At 43.9% G+C, this 21,188-nt stretch overlaps 1 protein-coding gene across 1 annotated transcript in view; it reads right to left on the reverse strand.

Moving 5' to 3' along the window:
• Positions 1-21,188, reverse strand: part of MAP3K19 (mitogen-activated protein kinase kinase kinase 19) — a 51,100-nt gene that overhangs the window by 13,382 nt on the left and 16,530 nt on the right. The window contains exon 6 of the mRNA XM_062199322.1: positions 18,598-18,694. Coding sequence (XP_062055306.1) covers positions 18,598-18,694 — 97 coding nt within the window. The remainder of the gene's footprint in view (positions 1-18,597; positions 18,695-21,188) is intronic.

Genomic DNA, 21,188 nt, shown 5'->3' on the forward strand with positions numbered 1-21,188 from the left:
CTTCACTGCAATTTCATGATCTGAAGATTTTAAATGGAAAGTCCCAGAAATAAAAATGTATACATTTTCAATTGCATAACCTTCCGAGTAGCAGTGTGATGAATTCTTGCTTCATTTTGCTGGGTCCTGCCTGGGGCAGGAATCGTCTCTGTGTACACAACCCACCTGCTGGGCATTTGGAGGCCCTCCAGTTATCAGACCCCCAGTCAGGGTGTCGCAACAGTGCTTGTGTCCAAGTAACCCTCAGTAAGACCCAACACCACGTCATGACCATCATCCTCCTGACTTCAACTCATCACTCAGCACTGTATCATCTCATATCATCACAACAAACCAGGTGAGCACAGTACAAAAAGGTCTTATTACAGTAGGCTGGGATAATTGCCCTATTTGATTATTATTGTTGTTACTCTCTTCGTGTGCCTGATTCGTAAATTAAACTTTGTCATAGGTGTGTATGGATGGGAAAAACATATTAGATATCAAGTGTGATGCTAGCTACAGTCTCAGGCCTCCAGTGGAGGTCTTAGAACATATCCGTTACAGCTAATGGGCCTATTGTACTAAAATGTACTTTCCAACAGGAAGCACGAGGTCTCTGGGTCAGAGGACAGAACACTGACCACTCAGAGGGCGTCACAAGGCCGGTTCCCTGTGTTGGAATGAGAAGGCCATGCCAAGATGGCCGCTGGCAACTCAGAATGAATCCACAGCAACAGTTCCCCACATGCGACATGATGACAGCCAGGTGTGTCCCTGCATGTGTGGTAGGTTGCAGCACACAGGAAAGAGCCTTGAAACCCAGGTGTTACAGGGGGTGGGGGGACCCACTTTTCACTCCAGAGAAAGTGAGACCTTGACTTTAAAATGTAAATAGGTGTCTTGAAGACAAAGCAGAAAAATGTCTTCAAGTTTTCTTACCTTGGAGTGGAAGTCAACAGCTCCTGGGGAGCTGGTCTTTTAAGTACCAACACTTATCAGCCAGCCAAGCATCTTTTAGGCTGGTTTCCTAGGGCTTTCATTTGGGAAGCCTGGACTGTGCAGAAATGTGCAAATATTCGTGTTTAACTGCCTCCCAACAGCTAAATAACTAGATAGGTCATAGACTCTGAAAGGCTGGTGTTCTGTTTGTGATGCCTGCATCCCACATGAGCTCTGTCTCGAGTCCTGGCTGCTCCACTTCTGATCCAGCTCACTGCTAATGCCCCTGGGAAAGCAGTGGAAGATGGCCCAGGTGCTTGGGCCCCTGCCACCTACATGGAAGACCCAAACTCAGTTCCTGCCTCACAGCCCCATCCATTGTGACTATTTGAGAAGTAAATCAGCAGATGGAAGATTTCTCTGTGTCTATCTTTCCTTTATCTCTCTCTCTCTCTAAATCTGCCTTTCAAATATACAATTTTTTTTTAAAAAATGAAAGAGGGGCTGACGCTGTGGCATAGTGGGTAAAGCCACCTCCTGAAGTGCTGGCTTCCCATATGGGCACAGGTTCGAATCCCAGCTGCTCCACTTCTGATTCGGCTCTCTGCTATGGCCTTGGAAAGCAGTAGAAGGCAGCCCAAGTCCTTGAACCCCTGAACCTGCCTGGAAGAAGCTCCTGGCTCCTGGCCCCTGGTTTCAGATCAGTTCAGCTCTGGCTGTTGCGGCCATTTCAGGAGTGAACCAGCAATGCAAGATTTCTCTCTGTCTCTCTCTCCTCTCTGCCTCTGCCTTTCAAATACAATAAATAAATCTTTTTAAAAAACGAAAGAGGACATAAGGAGTGTGGGGGTGGATTTACTCAGTGGAATAAAACCTAAAAGTTGTTCTCTTCTTAACAAAAAGGTGTACTAGTCCCCTAAACCCCATCCACCATATCTACATTGGCCAATGTCTCCAAGGTCAAAACAGATCACATAATGCAGCCTGTTGAAACCCTTGCTTAGTGTATACTAAGTTGATCTTCAGTATATGAAGTAATTGAAAATGAAACTCGATAAAGGGCGGGATGGGAGAGGGAGAGGGGAGGGCCATGGGAGGGAGGGAGGTGGGGGGAAGCCACAACAATACAAAAGTTTCACTTTGTAAATTCACATTTATGAAATAAAAAATTAAAAAATTAAAAAGGTCACATAAATGGATGAAGTGGGACAAGCAGGTTCAGTAGTGAATTGAGATCACAAGCCCCAATTGAAGGGCAGCATTACCCAGCTCTGACCGATGGAGTCTAATCCAGATGGACAACCTAGCGTTGCTAGATCTTCCAACTGTCAAGAGAAGCCAAAACAATGCAGATTTTATGTGAAATATCCCTCTTGTTTCTTTTTTTTTTTTAATGCTGTGAAAGCCAAACAAAATACTTCTGTAGTAGGGACAGGCTGTCATTTTGAATTTTCGCTTACAGAGAAACAGATTTCATGAGGGTGTGACAGAGGTAGAGCAGCCAACCTCAGGGGAAAAGCAGTTACCTAAGAGGAGGACTCCAACCGGAGGCAGCAGAGGCATCCCCGCACACCACAGCTGACTGAGGCCCTCCACCCTCTCCCCTCGATTCGTTATGCACTGGCTCAATACATAATGAGTGTCTACTGGCTGGCCAGCACTGTCCCAGAAGATGGCAATATATAGCTGTGAACAACAGACAAAAATCTTTGCTCTCATACAGAGCATTTTAGAGGTTAAGATTTTTCCATGGAAAAGATATTAGCAGTTAATCCAGAAATATAACTGCATGTTATTTATAGTGGGACCATATGAATAACCTCCTCCTCAGTTACCAAAAATCCCACAAAAACAAACAAAAAACCTTTCAGGGGCCGGTGTTGTGGTGCAGTGGGTTAAGCCACCTCCTGTGACATACAAGTTCCATATAAGTGCCAGTTCGAGTTTTAACTACTCTACTTCTGATCTAGTTCCCTTCTAATGCACTCGGGAAGGCAGTGGATGTTGGCCCAAGTGCTTGAGCCCCTGCCACCCACGTGGGAGACCTGGATGGAGTTCCTGTCTCCTGACTTTAGCCCAGCTCAGCCCCAGCCGTTGTGGCCATTTGGGGAATGAACCAGTATAGGGAAGACCTGTGTGTGTGTGTGTGTGTGTCCATCTCTGTGTAACTCTGCTTTTCAAATAAATTAATTAAATTTAAAAACCCTTTCATGTATTATTACCATCCAGTGTTGGTCAGGAAGGATGTAGAAGGAAACCTAGCCTAAAAGATTTCTAGCAGGAATGTAGAGGTAGTATCTCTCTGTAGGACAGTTGGCAGTATGTGCTGAAAGCTTTTAAAATGTGTAGAGTGGGATGGGAGTTTGACACCTGCATCCCATATCACTGTGCCCAGGGTTTAAGACCCAGCTCCAGTCTCTCATTCCAGGTTCCTGTTATGTGTGCCCTAGGAAGCAGCAAGTGATGACTGAAGTAGCTGGGTCTTTTCTACCCACATAGGAGACCTAGATTCCTAGTTCCCAGGTTCACCCTGGGCAAGCATTGAATGTTATAGTTATTTGGGGAGTAAATCAATGGAAGGAAGGTATCTCTCTCTCTCTCCCTGTCTCTGTCTCTCTCTCTGTGTCTCTCTCTCTCCCTCTCTACCTCCCCCCCTCTCTTTACCTTTCTTTTTTCCCCCCAAAGAAACATTTCATTTAAGGACTACAGACTTCATGCATTTCATAAGGACAACCTTAGGAATATAGTGATTCTTCCCACCATACCCACCCTCCCACTGACTCTCCCACCCCTCCTCCTCCTCCCTCTCCCATTCCCAGTCCCATTGTCCACTAAGATCCATTTTCGATTAACTTTATACAGATGACCAACTCTATACTAAGTAAAGAGTTCAACAATTTGCATGGTATAAAAAAACCAAATAACAGAACAAAGCAAAACAACTGTTCCTCAACAGTGGAGACAAGGGTTGTTCAAAGTCATCGCATCTTGAAGTTAACTTCTCTTCTTCTTCTTCTTCTTCTTCTTCTTCTTCTTCTTCTTCTTCTTCAAGAGACTTAACTTTAAAGAAGCACCCAAGAATGATACATCTTTTGGGAGCACTTTGACATAATTATAATACAACTCTCTGAGGACAGAGGTCCTGCATGGGAAGTTAGTGCACAGTGACTATTGTTGACATCAGTGATCACTGAGGCTCTTGACATGAACTGCCACGGCTATGGAAGCCTTTTGAATCCACAAACTCCGTCAGTATTTAGACAAGGCCATAAGCAAAGTGGAAGTTCTCTACTCCCTTCAGAGGAAAGTAATCTATCTATGATGACCACTTCTTTCACTGGGGTCTCATCCACCGAGATCCTTCATGTAGGAATTTTTTGCCTGTGTCTTGGCTTTCCATGCCTGAAATGCCCTCATGGGCTTTACAGCCATGACTTAAAGGCTGATTCTGAGGTCAAAATACTACTTAAGGTGATTGTCATTCTATGAGTCTGCTGTGTGGACTGCTTCCTATGTTGGAGCATTCACTCCTTTTTATTTCTGTCTATTCTTATTACCAGACCCTTAATCCTATCCTTATCACTTTAACACTTAGGATGGAATTTTTACCACCCAGCTTAAGGGGATTTGGGGTCCCATGGCAAGTTTTTAATGTATACCCTTAGAAGTAAGTCTGTAGGAATGTATGCAGAACTATACAGCTTTATAGTTACAAACTTCATACACTTCATAATTATAACATTAATAACATGGTGATTCTTTCCACAGTGCCCACCCTCCCACACACACTCCCAAACCCTCTTTCTCCTCCCTCTCTTATTCTCACTCTTATTTTTTACTGACATCTATTTTAATTGATTTATACATATGTGCTTAAATCTATGTTAATTAAAGAGTTCAATAAATAGTATTAAAAAAAAACCTGTTCCTCAACAGGCAAGACAAGGGCTGTTCAAGTCATTGCTTTTCAAAGTGTCAATTTCACTTCCACAGATTACCTTTTAGGTGCTCTGCTAGTTATCACAGGTCAGGGAGAACATATGGTATTTGTCCCTTTGGGACTGGCTTATTTCACTAAGTATGATGTTTTCCAGATTCATCCATTTTGTTGAAAATGACCAGATTTTTGGGCCAGTGCTGTGGTGCAGTGGGTAAAGCCACCACCTGCAGTGCCAGCATCCCATATGGGTGCTGGTTTGAGACCCAGCTGCTCCACTTTCGATCCAGCTCTCTGCTATGGCCTGGGAAAGCAGTAGAAGATGGCCCAAGTCCTTGGGCCCCTGCACTCGTGTGGGAGACCTAGAAGAAGCTCCTAGCTCCTAGCTTCATATTGGCGCAGCTCCAGCTGTTGCAGTCAACTGGGGAGTGAACCAGCAGATGGAAGACCTCTCTCTCTCTCTCTCTCTCTCTCTCTATCTATCTCTGTCTCTCCTTCTCTCTGTGTAATTCTGACTTTCAAGTAAATAAATAAATCTTTAAAAAAGAAAGACCAGATTTCATTTTATTTACCATTGTGTGTAGACTACAGGCACACAAACAGTGAGAACTCAGCATGGCAAGTGTCAGGACCCTATCGGGATCCAGAGGAATAGCAATTCATCCTGTCTGGGTGGGGAGGTGGGGTGTGGCTCAGGAAGACTTCCCAGAGGAAGTGGTATCTCAGTAAGACTGAAGGATGGCATAATGTTCCAGCAGAAAGAACAGTAGTTGTTTAAGGAATGGAAAACATTCAGTAGAGCTAATGATTACCATACTGCTGAGGAAGAGGGGCAAGATAGGCTGAAGAGACACTGCTGAGAGTAGGGACTCCAGGAACTATCCTCACCTCACTCAAAGGGTGGACGTGGACTTGGACTCGGCAAGTGCTGCGAAAGTGAGACTTTTTTCATGGTCTTGCAAGATCAGGTGTCTGGTGGGTGGGCACACCCAGAGCAGTTACATTAAACAATTTATTCTCCATCATGTGGATCCCTCCCCTGGTTCCCCATTGGCTTACACTATGGGGTTCCAGTCTTCCTGGATGTCAGCTAGGTTTTACCATCTCCATCTGTTCTAGTTTTGTTGAGTTAACCACCCCAATGTTCTATTTGCTCAATGCCCTTCGGCTTTGGGACTTTCCAGATGCACGCACTTTTGCAGTTTACAACTTAGCTGCTATGTTAGGTTGTAACTTCTCACCCAAGTACAAGCTGTTCTGCTAGCTAGTTGTTAGTAATTTTTTGCTCATAGCTGAACAACCTACTTTGAAAATGAACCAAATCTCTTTACTTTTCACAGAACCAACTTTGTAGACTTTGAGGAATAAGGCCTTGGGTCTAGGGTGGACATTTTGTCCTGTAGTTAAGATGCCCCCTGGCATCCCATATTGGAGAACCTGGGCTTGGGTCCTGGCTCACTTCAAAATCCAGGTTTCTGCTGATGCAGATGCTGGGAGGCAGAAGGTGATGGCTCAAGTGATTGGGTCCCTACCACCCATGTGGGAGACCCGAATTGAGTTCTGGACTCCTGGCTTCAGCCTGACCTTGTCTTTGCTGTTGTGGGCATTTGGGTATTAAATCAGCAGATGACAGATCTCTACCTATCATTCTTTCTCCTTTTCAAATATAAATAGGTAAATAAATAAATAATTTTTAAATGCCACTTAAATTGTACCCTACTTCCCCAAATCCCATAGTAATTATTCCATTTTTTCTTGTATTTGCTGAGATGGATCATGGTTTCTCTGGTGTGCAGTTTCTTACTGCAATAAGCCAATGAATGCAACTTGTTGGGTTATAGATTTGTTTCTGTTGGTTTAGGCTGATTGGTTTAAGAGAGTGGTAAGTAAATACCAGAGGCAACATCATCCCAAGGAGAAAAACAGGCATCAGTGCTACTATCTGGCTAATAAGTCTGGGGCCCCTTGTAGCTGGAGGTTGTATGGCAGGGATCTAGCAATGAGGCTAAGGTAGACTCTGGTCAGCAATGACCTTGGTATCTCACAGTAGCATATTCAAGTCCTTCTGGTGGAAAGCATCCTGTTCATAGGCCACCAAGATTCCCACAGATAAGCGTCAACCAAACATGAGCTCACAATAAAGATTTTCAAACCCTCAAGAAAAAGGATCGACAATAGCACAAGTCAGTAGAAACCAGAAACAACAAATTCAGATCCCAGGGATTTCCAATTTCAGAATTATCAAATACAGCATATAAAAATAACAATGTCTCAAATATGTGCAGAAATAAAAGATGGAATCATCAAAACAACAAGACATTCTCAGTATTGAACAAGAATATTTGGAAAAGAGACAAGTGGAACTTTTAGAAATGAAATATAATTGTTGAGATCAAAACTAAATTGAAAAAAAAAAAAAACGGATCTATCACAATGGTACACCCTTACACGTCTACCACAATGGCTAAAGTTCAAGAAGACTGGCAACATCAAATGTTCCTGAGAATGTGAGCAACTGAAACTTTATAGGTAGCACAATTACTTGGGAAAAGCTCTGGCTGCTTCTTAAACATTGCACATTCACTCACCCTAAGATTTTTACTTTCAGGAATTTACCCAAGAGAAAGATCTTTACAAAAAGATCTGTACAAGGATGACCATAATAAAGCAGCATTGTGGTGCAGTGGGTTAAACCACTGGTTGTGAGGATGGCATCCCATATCAGAGTCCCAGTTCAAGTGTCTGCTGCTCCGCTTCCTATCCAGCTCCTCACTAATGCACCTGCGAAAACAGCAGCAGATAGCCCAAGCACTTGAATTCCTCACACTCATGTGGGAGACCCAGATGAAATTCCAGGTTCCTGGCTTCAGCCTGGCCCAGCACTAGCCAATGCAGACATTTGGGGAGTGAACCAGCAGATGAAAGATGCCTCTCTCTCTCTCTCTCTCTCTCGCCCTCCCTCCCCCCCTCAACATCACTCTGCCTTTCAAGTAAGTAAAACAACTCTTTAAAAAGAATGATCATAGTAATTTTATAACAATTAAAAAGTGGAAGCAGCCATCAACAAAAGACTGTGGTACAGTCATACAGTGGAATACTATATAGTTGTAATACAGAGAAGAGAAAAAGAAATACTAACATATAATCTAAACTAGATTCTAAATCCAGGATGTAGGTAATTCAGGAGAGATGGAATCATAAGATGCAATTTGTAATTCTGTACCTATTTAAAAAGCATCCTTTCAAAAGTTGTTCAAACCTGCGTTTTAGATTATACTCTGAAGTCTGATTCTTCTGACATACAGCATGTTGCTGTCTAATCTGTACCTAACCCGTTACAGTTCAGATGGCCTTTCTGGTTCCATGGAACATTCTTCCCTGAAATACACACAGGGCTTTTTCCTCTTCTTCAGGTGTTTACTCAGGTTACCTTCTTTATTTTATTTATTTGAAAGACAGAGAGATAGACACAGAAAGAGATATCCCATCTGTTGGTTCACTCCCCAAATGCCTACACAGCCGGAGCTGGGCCAAGCTGAAGTCCAGAGCCAGGAATTCAACCCAGGTGTCCCACAGGGTGGTAGGGGGGCAGGGACCCAACTACCTGAGCCATCACCTCCTTCCTTGTAGGGTCTGCAGTGGCAGGAAGCTGGAGCTGGGAGCTGGAGCTAGGACTCACATCCAGGCCCTGTGCCATGGGACACAGACATCCCAGCCATCATCTAAACTACTAGGCCAAACACCTGCCCTCACTCAACCTACGTAAAATCTCAAACAACCTGCTCAGGTCTGGATGTCTGTGTTGCCCCCAAATTCTTCTATTAAAATTAGAATTCCCAAGGTGTTGGTATTGAGAAGTGAGCCTTGAGAAGATGATGAGGTCAGGAGAGAGAAGCCTTCCTGAGTGGGTTGAGTGCCCTTATGAAATAGGCCCAAGGGACTCCATGCTCCACTGTGGGAGGACCCAGTGAGAAGCAACCACCTATGAACCTGGAAATGGGCCTTCTCTGATGCAAAATATGCTTCTGCTTTGATGTTGAACTTGACAGCCTCTGGAACTATGAGAAACAAACTTCTGTTGCTTTGAAGCGCCTCTGACTGTGGTATTTTGTTACAATAGGCCAAGTGGACTAAGACACCGCCTCGTCCCCACCCCTCCCCCACCCCACCCCCGTTTATTCTTCTCCATGGCATTTATCACTGTGTGTTACTGGGTTACTGGTGTAGTGCCTGTGGCCCCCACCCCCAGGAACATACATCCCACCAGGCCTGGGGTCACTGTTGTCTTGTCCACTGCTGAGTCTCCAGCATTCCCACCAGGGCCTGGCACAGTAAATGAAGACCTGCTGACCCAAAGAATAAAGAAACTGCCGTGGAATTAACTGCCCAGCTCACCTTCAGATTTTCTCTGCTGCCCCTTCAGAAGATGAGGGGCCTCTTCTGGGATGACAGACGTGGAGATATTTGGTTCTGAGCAAGGTCTTGGCAACAGAAAGCCCAAGTTTGCACAGCAGAGCTCCTGGGAGCCTTGCTCTTCCTTCAGAAGCAGAGGCGGCATGGCCGGCGTGCCTGTCCTCGGGTCGGTGCTGTCTACTTCCCTTGGAAGAGAAAAAAACGGGCACGTGCTTGCTGTGGGCGCGCTGAGGCGGCCCGACTAGAAGGGGGGATGCGGTTTGGCTGACACTCGTTGGCTCTCTGGGGCCCAGTGCAGCCCACCATCATTAGAAAGTCAGAGAACTATTTCCACATGGCGTTGCCAAGCAGAACGGCTGTGTCCTCGGAGAACACACCCCCTGCACTCTCTGATGTATCCCAATCTCCTCTGCTCTCGGTGCCCAGTAGCATCTCTGGCCTGGATTCAATTTCGGCCCACTTCCTGGTCCCCATTTCCTAGAGCAGAGAGATCAAAGGCTACCCCATTTTCTCTCCAAAGTCCTTGGTTAACCCAGTGCCACTCAAACTACCATTGATGAAGGACCAGTTTTAAAATTTTCCAATCCGTGTGGACTGATATTTTTGTGTATTATGGTAAAAGCCGATCACTACAAAAATTAGAGAAAACATACATGTGGACTATAAGCCCCAATTTTTCATTGTCTGACCAATGAACATAAAACTACACTGTCAAATTGCTATACACATTTTAAATTTATTTATTTTATTTGTGAAACAGAGACAGAAAGAGCTCCCATTTGCTGGTTCACTCCCTAAATAGCTGGGCGTGGGTCAGGCCAACGTTAGGAGCCAAGAACTCAACCTGTGTCTTCCACAGGAGAGGCAGGGACCTAATTATTTGAGCCTTCCAGGGTGCAAACTAGCAGGAAGCTGGACTTAGGAGTGAGCTGGGCCTTGAACCCACACATACAGGATGTAGGCATCTCAAGTGATGTCTTCACTGTTGTGCCAAATGCCCACGCCCCCCATACAACCTTCTAAGTGGTTCCCTTCATGTTCTGTACTGACCGTGTCATGGAGACAACAGGACCAAGGACCCACACTTTGGGTAGCATTGCTCTAGAGTAAGTTCAGCAAACTGTGCTCATTGGCTAAATCTGGCCTCCAGCCTGTTTTTGTAGTTTTACTTGGATCACTACCAATTGTGATCCAATATTGTTTACCTATTATCCATGGCCGCCTTTGAGCTACACCTGCAGAGCTGCATCATTGTGACAGAGGCCACATGATCCACAGTGTAATGACGAAATAGTTAGTATCTTGCCCCTGCTACAAAATATCTATTGTGACTCTTATTTTAGAATGTTTGGAGTGAATTACTAAAATTGTAGGTTACCATACAAGTATCATTAAAGCCTTACCTAATAGTTGAAAGAATACCACTTACTTGTTTTCTTCGAAATCTTGGCTCCTTTCTTGGGAATGAATGACCTCTCTTGGAAAAGTCACAAAAATCTCAACACCTGTTGAAATGCATGACAATAGTAGAAGAAGGAAGATAGTGATGAATTTCAGCAATAAGCAGAAGAAATTTGTTTCTATTCAGCTAATTTCTTCTTAATGATTACAGAAAGGACATTAACTAGGGGCTTAGTTTAACCATCTTTGTGTCTTTCCTGCCCAGAATTGCGATAGGTCCCAAATAAATGCTTGTTTAAAGATCAAAAATGCATTAATAAAATTTTCCAGATGTAAAATAAAATTCTATAATGCAGAGTACTATGCTGTGGGTGGGGAGAAAGTGTGTAAAGTGACTCACAACACCTGCATCTCAGAGCTGGTGAGACAAGTAAATGGGGTAATTTATGTAGCCCTAAAGGAACCTGCTTATATTTACAACTTTGCTCATCTCTTGTCTAAGTCCAATAAATAATTTCCTCTAGAACCTGAAGACAGCAAGTTTCAACCTGTGGAATTGATGCTTGCTTATAATTTAATGTGTAAAGCAAATTTATGTAAAAATCGGCCATGAGTCACTCTACAGTTGCCTGTACTTTAAGGTTTATTCACTCATTTTTTTTTTTTTCTGTTCAACAAACTTTTATTAAATATATGCTCTGTGCTGAACATATAAATAACATGCAACTGTGGTCCTAGGAGAGACCACACACACACTCACAAAAAAAAAAAAACAAAAACAACTTGTGTTAGGAAAAAAAGATGAAAGATGAGTGGATTATGGTATCTGGTCCGGGCCAGCACCTGGCGATGTCGTATAGTGGGTAAAGCCACCGCCTGCAGTGCTGGCATCCTATATGGGCGCCAGTTCAAGTCCGGCTGCTCCTCTTCTGATCCACCTCTCGGCTATGGCCTGGGAAGGCAGTAGAAGATGGCCCAAGTCCTTGGGGCCCTGCACCCATGTGGGAGACCAGGAAGAAGCTCCTGGCTCTTGGCTTCGGATAGGCACAGTGAATGGAAGAACTTCTCTCTCTCTCTCTCTCTCTCTCTCTCTCTCTCTCTCTCTCTCGGCCTCTCTGTAACTCTGACTTTCAAATAAATAAATAACTCTTTAAAGAAAAGAAAAAGAAAAAGAAAGAAAGATCTGGTCTACAACCTCCTCTGCCACTTCCTGGCTGACCTTGGGAGAATTACTATTGTCATTGTCATTAGCTCAATTAACCCATTTTTATTCTTTTGAAAGGACTTTGGCTACTCTGCCAAATACATGGAAATCAGCATAGTGAAAGCTTTTTAATTGTTCAACTTTTGTACCTGTGCCACTTGAGGTCAGTGTGTTAAAAAAAAAAAAAGAATTGTTTAAAATCCAGCGAATGATTACAGAATTTACTGACTGTCATCCAACAGTACAATTTGTGGTACAATGGAAATATATCCAGCTCAGGTTCCTTCATATTTGTCAGGACAACTTGATTGCATGTTTTCTAATATTACACAATAGCAAGGAACTTCTGTTAAAAATGATGTTTCCTTGGACTGGCCCATTGTCATTTAACTTTTCAAAGCTCCTGTCACCACCGTAGATGGAAATGAGAGGCTGGGAATTACAGTGTTGGAAGGAACTGAGAGCATCTACTCCAAGCTGTTTATTTCAGAGACAAAGACACTGATAACCGTGAGTTTGGGTGATGTGTTCAAGGTCATTACCCAACTGGCAAAGAGAATAGGTGTCCTTCAGGACGTTTTTTGTAGTCAGCCTTGACTGTAGAAACTCAATTGCCCTGTTAGAGTGAGAAAAACACAGCCTACAGTCCCGGTATCTAGACTGTCAGTGAAACACATGTCCTGGTACAAAGGCTAGATGCACTCAGGCTGAGGCACTTCAAAACATCCGTGGAAAAATGAAACTAAAAAATAAATTTAGGGGCTGGCATCATAGCACCGATTAAGCCACTTCCTACGACACCGACATCCCATATGAGCACCGGTTCAAGTCCCATTTGCTTCGTTGCCAATCCAGCTCTCTGCTAATGTGCTTGGGAAATCAGCAGGTGATGGCCCAAGTACTTGAGCCCTTGCCACCCATGTGGGAGACCTAAATGTAATTCTTGGCTGTTGGCTTCAGCCTGGCCCAGTACCAGCTGTTGTGGCCATTTGGAGAGTGAACCAGCAGATGGAAGATCCTTCTCTCTGTCTCTCCCTCTCTTTCTGTAACTGTCTTTAAAATAATTTTAAAAAGGTAAATTTGGTTTTTTTGCAAAATCAGGACCAGTGTTGCAGAGCAGGGGTTAAAACCACTACATGGAGCACCAATGTCAGCCCCAGCTGCTCTGTTTCTGATTCAGCTCCCTGCCAATGCAACTGGGAAGGCAATAGATGATGGCTCAAGTGCTTTGGCCTCTGCCATCCACATGGGAGACCCAGATGGAGTTCCTAGCTCCTGGCTTTGGCCTGGCCATCTGGGGAGTGAATCAGTGGATGTAAGACCTCAATGGATAGAAAATTGCCTTCTTTTCTCTCTCTCTTTCTCTGTTGCTATGCTTTTCAAATAAATAAATAAATATTTTTAAAGTTCAAAAAGCAACACAGGATTTTTTAAAAATGCATTCTCCATGAAATTTTTGAAGAACCCTCACATGCATGCATTTCAAAAATCCTTTTGCACCAAAATAAACTTATCTTTTTAATTCCATTTCCCATGAATTTTTTGGGGGGTTGTTTCTGTCCTTTGCTATGGAAGTTAGAAAACTGAGTAGAATGCACTCGCATAAGCACATATCTAAGAATTACTATATTTCTATAATTATGGAGAATGAATAAACCAAGAATGTTTTCAAGCACATGTAATCCATCAAAAGTCTGTTAATTGATTTCTTTTTCCAAAGCAAGAAACAAAGATAGAATAGGCGAGTAGAAGAAATATCTGTCTTTTTAGAAATTGTTAGAATAGCTGCCATCCGGCCAGCGCTGCAACTCACTAGGCTAATCCTCCACCTGCAGTGCCAGCACCCCGGATTCTGTCCCGGTTGGTCCTCTTCCAGTCCAGCTCTCTGCTGTGGCCCAGGAAGGCAGTGGAGGATGGCCCAAGTGCTTGGGCTCTGCACCCACATAGGAGACCAGGAGGTGGCGCCTGGCTCCTGGCTTTGGATTGGCGCAGTGTGCCAACCATAGCGGTCATTTGGGGTGTGAACCAACGAAAGGAAGATCTTTCTCTCTGTCTCTCTCTCTCTCTCTGCCTGTCTAAAAAAAGAATAGCTGCCATCCCAGTGTTAGTCTCAAATAGAAAAGAAAAAAATTTACAGAATATACTGACTCTGAAATCAACTAGAAACATAGACTTTTTTCTTGATTCTGTCTCTTGAATAGTTTGAGTGGCTAAAGTGTTGTGAATTACACCTCTGAACTTACCCAGTGGGCCAGGGAAGAACATGAATTATCACAAGTAAAAATAAAACACTCACCTGCTTTATCCTGAGTGTATTTTTTCACATAACGAGGTGTAAATTAACCCCATCAAAAAATGCTACCTTAGAGCAAAATTAAAAAAGCAATATTTCACTCCAGCAAAAACATACTTTCTTCACCAACGAGGTGAAAATGACATTCTAAAAAGGTCGGTGAGGGATCATTAATTTGTTGTTAGTGTTGAAGCCACTATGCAAGTGGAAACTTAAAATCTGGTCCAGTTGAACTCATTCAATGAAGAAAAATTATTTCCTCCAGAAAAAATCTTACTTTCCCTTGTATTCTCCTTGTTTTTTTTTTTAAGATTATTTTTTTACTTATTTATTTGAGAGGTAGAGTTACAGAAAGTGAGAGGGAAAGACAGAGAGAAAGGTCTTCCTTCCATTGGTTCACTCTTCACATGGCCACAACGGCCAGAGCTGTGCTGATCCAAAGCCAGGAGCCAGGAACTTCCTCCAGGTCTCCCATGCAGGTGCAGGGGCCCAAGGATTGGGCCATCTTCTACTGCTTTCCCAGGCCATAGCAGAGAACTAGATCAGAAGAGGAGCAGCTGGGACTAGAACTGGTGCCCATATGAGATGCTGGTGCCGCAGACGTAATATTAACCTACTGCGCCACAGCGCCCGCCCCAAAGTGATGTGCTTTTATGATTGACTTGTGAGCACCAAGGCTCAAAATAGCTTGACATCCTCCCCACGTTTTGGTAATTCCCTAAAATGTGAATCTTAATATAGACTTTAAAAAAAAAAAAACTATATGGGAATGGGCATTTGGTCTAGTGGTTCAGATATCAAACAACGGTAGAGACAGGAGGCAGGAGCCTCAGGTAGATGTCAGGGATCCAAAAGGCCCAAGAGATGGAAACTCAAGCCTGACATACAAAGGGACATGCTTTGAACAAAATGCCTCACTGCTCAAAAACAAGATAGAGAAACAAAACAGGATGCAGTTAGAGCTGGACCCTTCCAGCTCCAGCAATGAGAACGTTATGAGGGACTAAACAACGTGTTCACATGACCCGGCATGTGAACATGCCCAGAGAATAAAAGCCCCTAGACAGCTTCTCTTTAGAAGTGTCCCCACTCAGGAACCCCTCCTGCTATGGGAGCTTTCCTTTGCTGTTTTACTCACCCGTCTTCGCTGGTGCTCCTCATTCCTCATGGTCACAGGATAAGAACCCAAATGGCTAGAACTACAGTAGGACACCTGAGCCCACATCAGAGTACCTGGCTTCCGTTCTGGCCTCTAACTCCTGACCCCAGCTCCCTGCTGATGTAAACCTTGGGAGGCAGCAGCGGGGGCCCTAAAGTAATTGGGTTTCGGCCGCCCATGGGTCTGAGTTGAATTCCCAGCTCCTAAGTGGACACAATGGCAGCCAGTTTGAGGTACAATTATGGGACTTGCTTCTGAAGATCTAACCTGGAATCCTGGTAAGAACTGAATGTTTATGTGCCCCACCCCCACTCACATATAGACACTCAGGCCTCATGCAATGCAGCTGTACTTGGAGACAGGTTTTTCAGGAAGAAGTTAAGGTTACTTGAGAGCGTAAGAGAGGGGCCCCGATCCCTAGGACGAGTGTGACCCTGTGAGAAGAGACAGCAGACGTTGCCTGCTCCCTCTCTCTGCTCACACAAGGAGGAACGGCCATGTGAGAGCAGCGCAGCCACATCACGCCAGGAAGAGAGCCGCTCGCCAGAGCTGCTCCCTGGCAGGACCTGGATCCTGGACTGCCAGCCTCCAGAATGCCCGGAAAACAAACGTTTACAGCCGACACGGCCCATTCTGGTGTTACTTTGTCATGGCTGCCCAAGTGGATGAAAAGACAGTTTCCATTTCTGGCCTTTTCAATAATTCATGAACTTTCTAATATCTTTTTAGAAAAAAACCTCCTTTTTTACGCTAACAGAGTAAATTTTTTTATTTGCAACTCAGAATCCTGATGGACATGTGTGGTGTCAAAAAAATTTCTCCCTCTCTCCCTCTTTCTTAGCCCATTCCATCACTCTGCCTGTCAAATAAATCAATCTTTAGAACAAAATTCAGATTAAATTAAGAATGTTAAGCACAGTCATTTTAGGAAAAAGACGCTCATTCACTCATGAGGAGAGCAGATTGACAGGCTCCATTTCTAGTCTACAAGGTTTAGGGCTCATGTTCTGGAATAAATTTTGTGAAATGGGAGATTTTTGTACTAAGGAAAAGATAGGGTTTTTTTTTTGGGGGGGGGAATCCATAAATTGTATTTTACACATTACGACCTGCAAAGCCCACAATACAGTACGTGCATGCAGCACGAACACGCAAGATCTCTATACAGAACGTTAAGGTCTATAGGAGAGACCTAACATTACAGACTTCATACATATTCTAACTAGTGATGTTCCCTTTTTAATGGAACAAATGACAAGCATTGACTGAATATGTGTACTGACAGCAGAATAAAATGTCACACGGTATATGCAAAAGGCCTCCACAACGTGTGAAACTTTACGCATTAATATGTCCCATTGTCCTATCTATAGGACACCTATCAACACTTAAATTGAGTAATGAATAGACCTCTATTGACACTTGGAAATAAATGCCAGTGTTATTGAAATACTCTCTGAATTGAAAATTTGGGACTTAGTGAGTTAACAACTTGGGATATTTTTAAAATAATATGTAAACAGGATCTAAGGAGATGAGATCTAAATGGATATTTAAGATGACTACAACATACCATACTTTGGGACAGAAAAGAATGATCAGCTCAGCTGAAGTCTCTATCCACTGTGGAAGCAAATTTCATCAGAAAGATAATTGTGTCTTTCCTACTTGAAATACAAGCCGCGAAAGCTTGGGCCGGCAAGAGCTTAGTGGAGATGCCACAGAGGTGTTAGGGTTCCCATACGGAAACCAACACTATTGCAAATCAACTTGCCAAGGCATCCGCAGGTGGAGCAGAATCAATGAAACATCCCCGGAAGACGCCGGGGACTTCCTCGGGCTTCTGCAGTCTAGGAAAGGCGGAGACAGACCACAAGGACCGGTCAGCAGGGGCCACGGCGGCTGATTTTAATCAGTTCTTCCAGCCTTCGTGGAGTGCCCTTGAACTCTTCCGTGGTCATTCTCTGCCTGCAGTCTGCGAAGACATTCCGAGTGGGGGTGAGGAGGAAATGGCAGCCTTCTGGGAGGCCCGAGGCCTGAGAAGCACCGGCATTTACCAGGGCAGCTTCCCCTAAGGGTGAGAAATGGAGGCCAGAGAACTGCCAGGGAGAAACTGTGGACGTTGGACAGTGGAGGTGGGCAGTGGGCAAATGCAAGAGTGGCAGCTGCTATTTTCCAAAGTGAAAATCTACTGTCTGGTGGTCTGCTAAGCGCAAGGGCAATCTATGACGAGATCTTAAAAAGTGCACGGAGAATGGAATGAAAAGATTAGTCCCTTTACGTGCAAAAAATTTTTTGAATCCATGCATTGTTTTCTCGTCATACTCATTTTTTATGACCTTTCTGAAGACTCCTTGTATGCATGGATTGCAAAAACTTTTTGCACCCAAATTAACTTTTTGGTTATCTTCCTTCCTGCCCGCCTTCCTTTCTCTCTCTCTCTCTCTCTCTCTCTCGAGAGAGAGAGAGAGAGAGAGATAGAGCTCCCATCCACTCACCCACTCCCCAAATACCTGCAATGTCCAAGGCTGGGCTGGGCTGGGCTGAAGCTGGGAGCTAGGAACTCAGTCCAGGTCTCCTTGTGGGTGACAGGGATCCAGCTCTGGAACTAGCACCTGCTGCCTCCCAGGTGCACATTATTGGCAGGAAGCTGGAATCAGGAGCTGGAGGTGGGTGTCCTCACCCAGGCAGCTCCAGTGTGGGATGAGGCATCCTGACAGGCATCTTAAACTGCTAGGCAAAACATCTCCCCCAAACGTATTTTTAAGTGCATTTTCCCCCCATGAACATTTTTGAAGTGCCCTCGTATTTGCAATGGTGTTGTGGAAAATTTCAGACAAGTCCTGGAAAAATAAACGACTGAGACATGCAGCTTTCTGGCCTGGTTCACTCCCCTACCTTCCCCTCAACAGCTCAGGAACAACAGCTGTTGGAGAACTGTGTGCTTCTGGAAGGGCACACAGCCTTGGAGCTGATGGAGATTCTGTGAGGAAAGAAACTGGGAAAGGATGATATTGGCCAAAGCAAAGGGACTGGGGGCGGTTTCAAGGGACCGGCCAGAAGAGGGCTGCTGGTAGGGCAGGATAAAGGATGCATGAAGGATGTGGGTTGCCCAGATTGGCTGATCCAGACCAGTGGCTAGGATGATGAGTGGTATTGGGTAGCCCTTTGTGTTTCCAAAGTTCTGCTCTGAGCATTGCTGAAATTAGGGGGGAAACTCAGATAATCAATGTATCGGTGTGCACACATCAAGGACAAAAGCCAGATACCTTCTGTTCTGGGCTGCCAGCCTTGTAGCTCACCGCCAGGGTCTCCTTCTTCACTAACGAACGTGGAATGACTGCGGTTCTCATCTAGGTCAGAGCCCTGCAAAATCATAAACGCTCAGTTCTTCAGTGTACTAATTTGTGGGCAGAGTGTTGATTTTTTCAGGGCGAAGTTTTGCACCGTGGATTCCTTTTAAATGCGATCAAGTATTTAGGACTAAAATAATGGGTGAGTATCTGCCCCTGGAGCGCCCTGCTCAGACAGCCGGGGATGTGATTAATTGCATAATCATAAGGGAAGATCAAAGCTGAAATCACATACACACAGAGAAATTCCTTATTTTATACTTTATCATTTCAGAATCCAGGCTGCTAAGCTGCCACAAATTCCATCAGAGTGGCAAACTGGAAAGAATCCTTCGGCCACAGTCACAGCGAATAGCATCTTTTCCTCACTGCCCGCCCTGGGCATCGTTTACCAGTGGTGGGGATGGAAAGCCATGCCCTTGTGGGAGCTGCAGATAGAACCCCAGACAGAACGGAGGCTGAAAAGCCGATTAAAGCTTTTCCTAGCACGGCTTCCTGATCTAATCATAGCGCGAACTTCTCAAACTGCTTTTTTACCCTCTAGAAAACACTCCTTATGCTGACAAACCAGGTTGAAAGCCAACTTGATTTCTAAGAAGTTCTCCAAACTCTCTAAAGAAGCAAGGTTTTCTTAGTAGGATTCTTTGTTGTTCAAGGGTCCTTTCATTAGAAGTTGTTGCTGGTGATTTTGTGCATTAAAATTTCTGGAACCATGACAGCTGCGAGTGGTAGTTAAAGCGTCCCACCACAGTCTGGAGGGGACAATTGGCTCCCTGGCTTCCAGGGTCTGGGGGAGCCACTTCTTTGAGGCAACTGTGGGATATTTTTTTTTAATTTTTAAATTTTTTTTTATTTTTTGACAGGCAGAGTAGACAGTGAGAGAGAGAGAGAGAGAGAGACAGAGACAGAGACAGAGACAGAGAGAAAGGTCTTCCTTGTGCCGTTGGTTCACCCTCCAGTGGCTGCTGCGGCCGGCGCATCTCGCTGATCCAAAGCCAGGAGCCAGGTGCTGGTCTCCTATGCGGGTGCAGGGCCCAAGCACTTGGGCCATCCTCCACTGCCTTCCCGGGCCATAGCAGAGAGCTGGCCTGGAAGAGGGGCAACCAGAACAGAATCCGGCGCCCCAACCGGGACTAGAACCCGGTGTGCTGGCGCTGCAGGCGGAGGATTAGCCGCAACTGTGGAATAAAAAGGCTTTGCCCTAAATTCAGATACCTTTTATCTGACAGTTCAGGCAAATGGCTACTCACAAAATATCTCTGATCTTTCGTTCATTAATTCCCAACAATTAATGGAAATCCAGGGACAGATGTTAATAATCATAGGTTGACTTTAATTATCATAGGAAACAATAAAAGTAAAAGCTTCCACTTATAGTGCCATTAGAATATTTTGGTATTCAATCACAGTAACTTATTTGTTACAAGTTACTTTTCTCCCTTTAGAGAAAAGTACCTCCTTCTTTGATGGCCACTTCTTTTCACTGGGGTCTCACTCACAGTAGGACTTTTTTTTTTTGCCATAGTATCTTGGCTTTCCATGCCTGAAATGCTCTTGACCAGAATGCCTTAAGAGCTGATTCTGAGGTCAGAGTGCTGTTTAGAGATATTGTCATTCTATGAGGCTGCTGTGCAGACTGCTTCCCATATTGGAACATTTGCTCCTTTTTAATTCTATTATTACCAGACCCTTGATCTTATTTATATGAACCTTTTAACACTTAATCCTATCTATATGATCACTTTAACACTCAAGTGGCATTTTTACCACCCTGCTTAATAGAATTTGGGGTGCCATGGCAAGCTTTTAAACTGTACCCTTAGATGTAAGTCTATAGGAGTATGTGTAGAACTATATCGCTTTACAGTTACAAACTTCCTCCTCCCTCTCTTATTCCCACTCTATTTTTTACTGAGATCTATTTTCAACTGGCTTTATAGACATATGATTAACTCTATGTTAAATAAAGAGTTCAACAAATAGTATGAAAAAGAGAAAAGAAAAAAATGTTCCTAGACTATCAAGACAAGAGCTGTTCAAGTCATTGCTTTTCAAAGTGTCAATTTTGCTTCTACAGATTTCCTTTTAGGTGCTCTATTAGTTCTCACAGATCAGGGAGAACATCTTGTCCCTCCTCATCACTCTTCATTTTTATGAATATATATATGGGACTGGCCACCTTATTGTTATTTGAATGCACATACTTTGATTAATGGAAAAGTTGGAGAGTGTCAGATGCTTATGAACCATTTGAATTTTTCTTTTTTTGGTATATATGGTTTTGTTCATACTGTTAAACTAGAATACTCTATGTGATCTCATAATATATATTCTGCCATATCATATAATCAAGTGATGCAACAAAATCTTTATGCTAAACTTTAGGGAAGTAGCAGCCCTCATTTGGGAGTGTTGAATAAATAGCTGGTTCTCAGCTGTTCCATTGGTTTGTCAGTTGGTCCTTGAGGAAAAGTAGGAAAATAGCAGAGTGTGGTACACCAACCTAC

The sequence above is a fragment of the Lepus europaeus genome, chromosome 1 (genome assembly GCF_033115175.1).
Source record: "Lepus europaeus isolate LE1 chromosome 1, mLepTim1.pri, whole genome shotgun sequence".
Taxonomy (NCBI): Eukaryota; Metazoa; Chordata; class Mammalia; order Lagomorpha; family Leporidae; genus Lepus; species Lepus europaeus.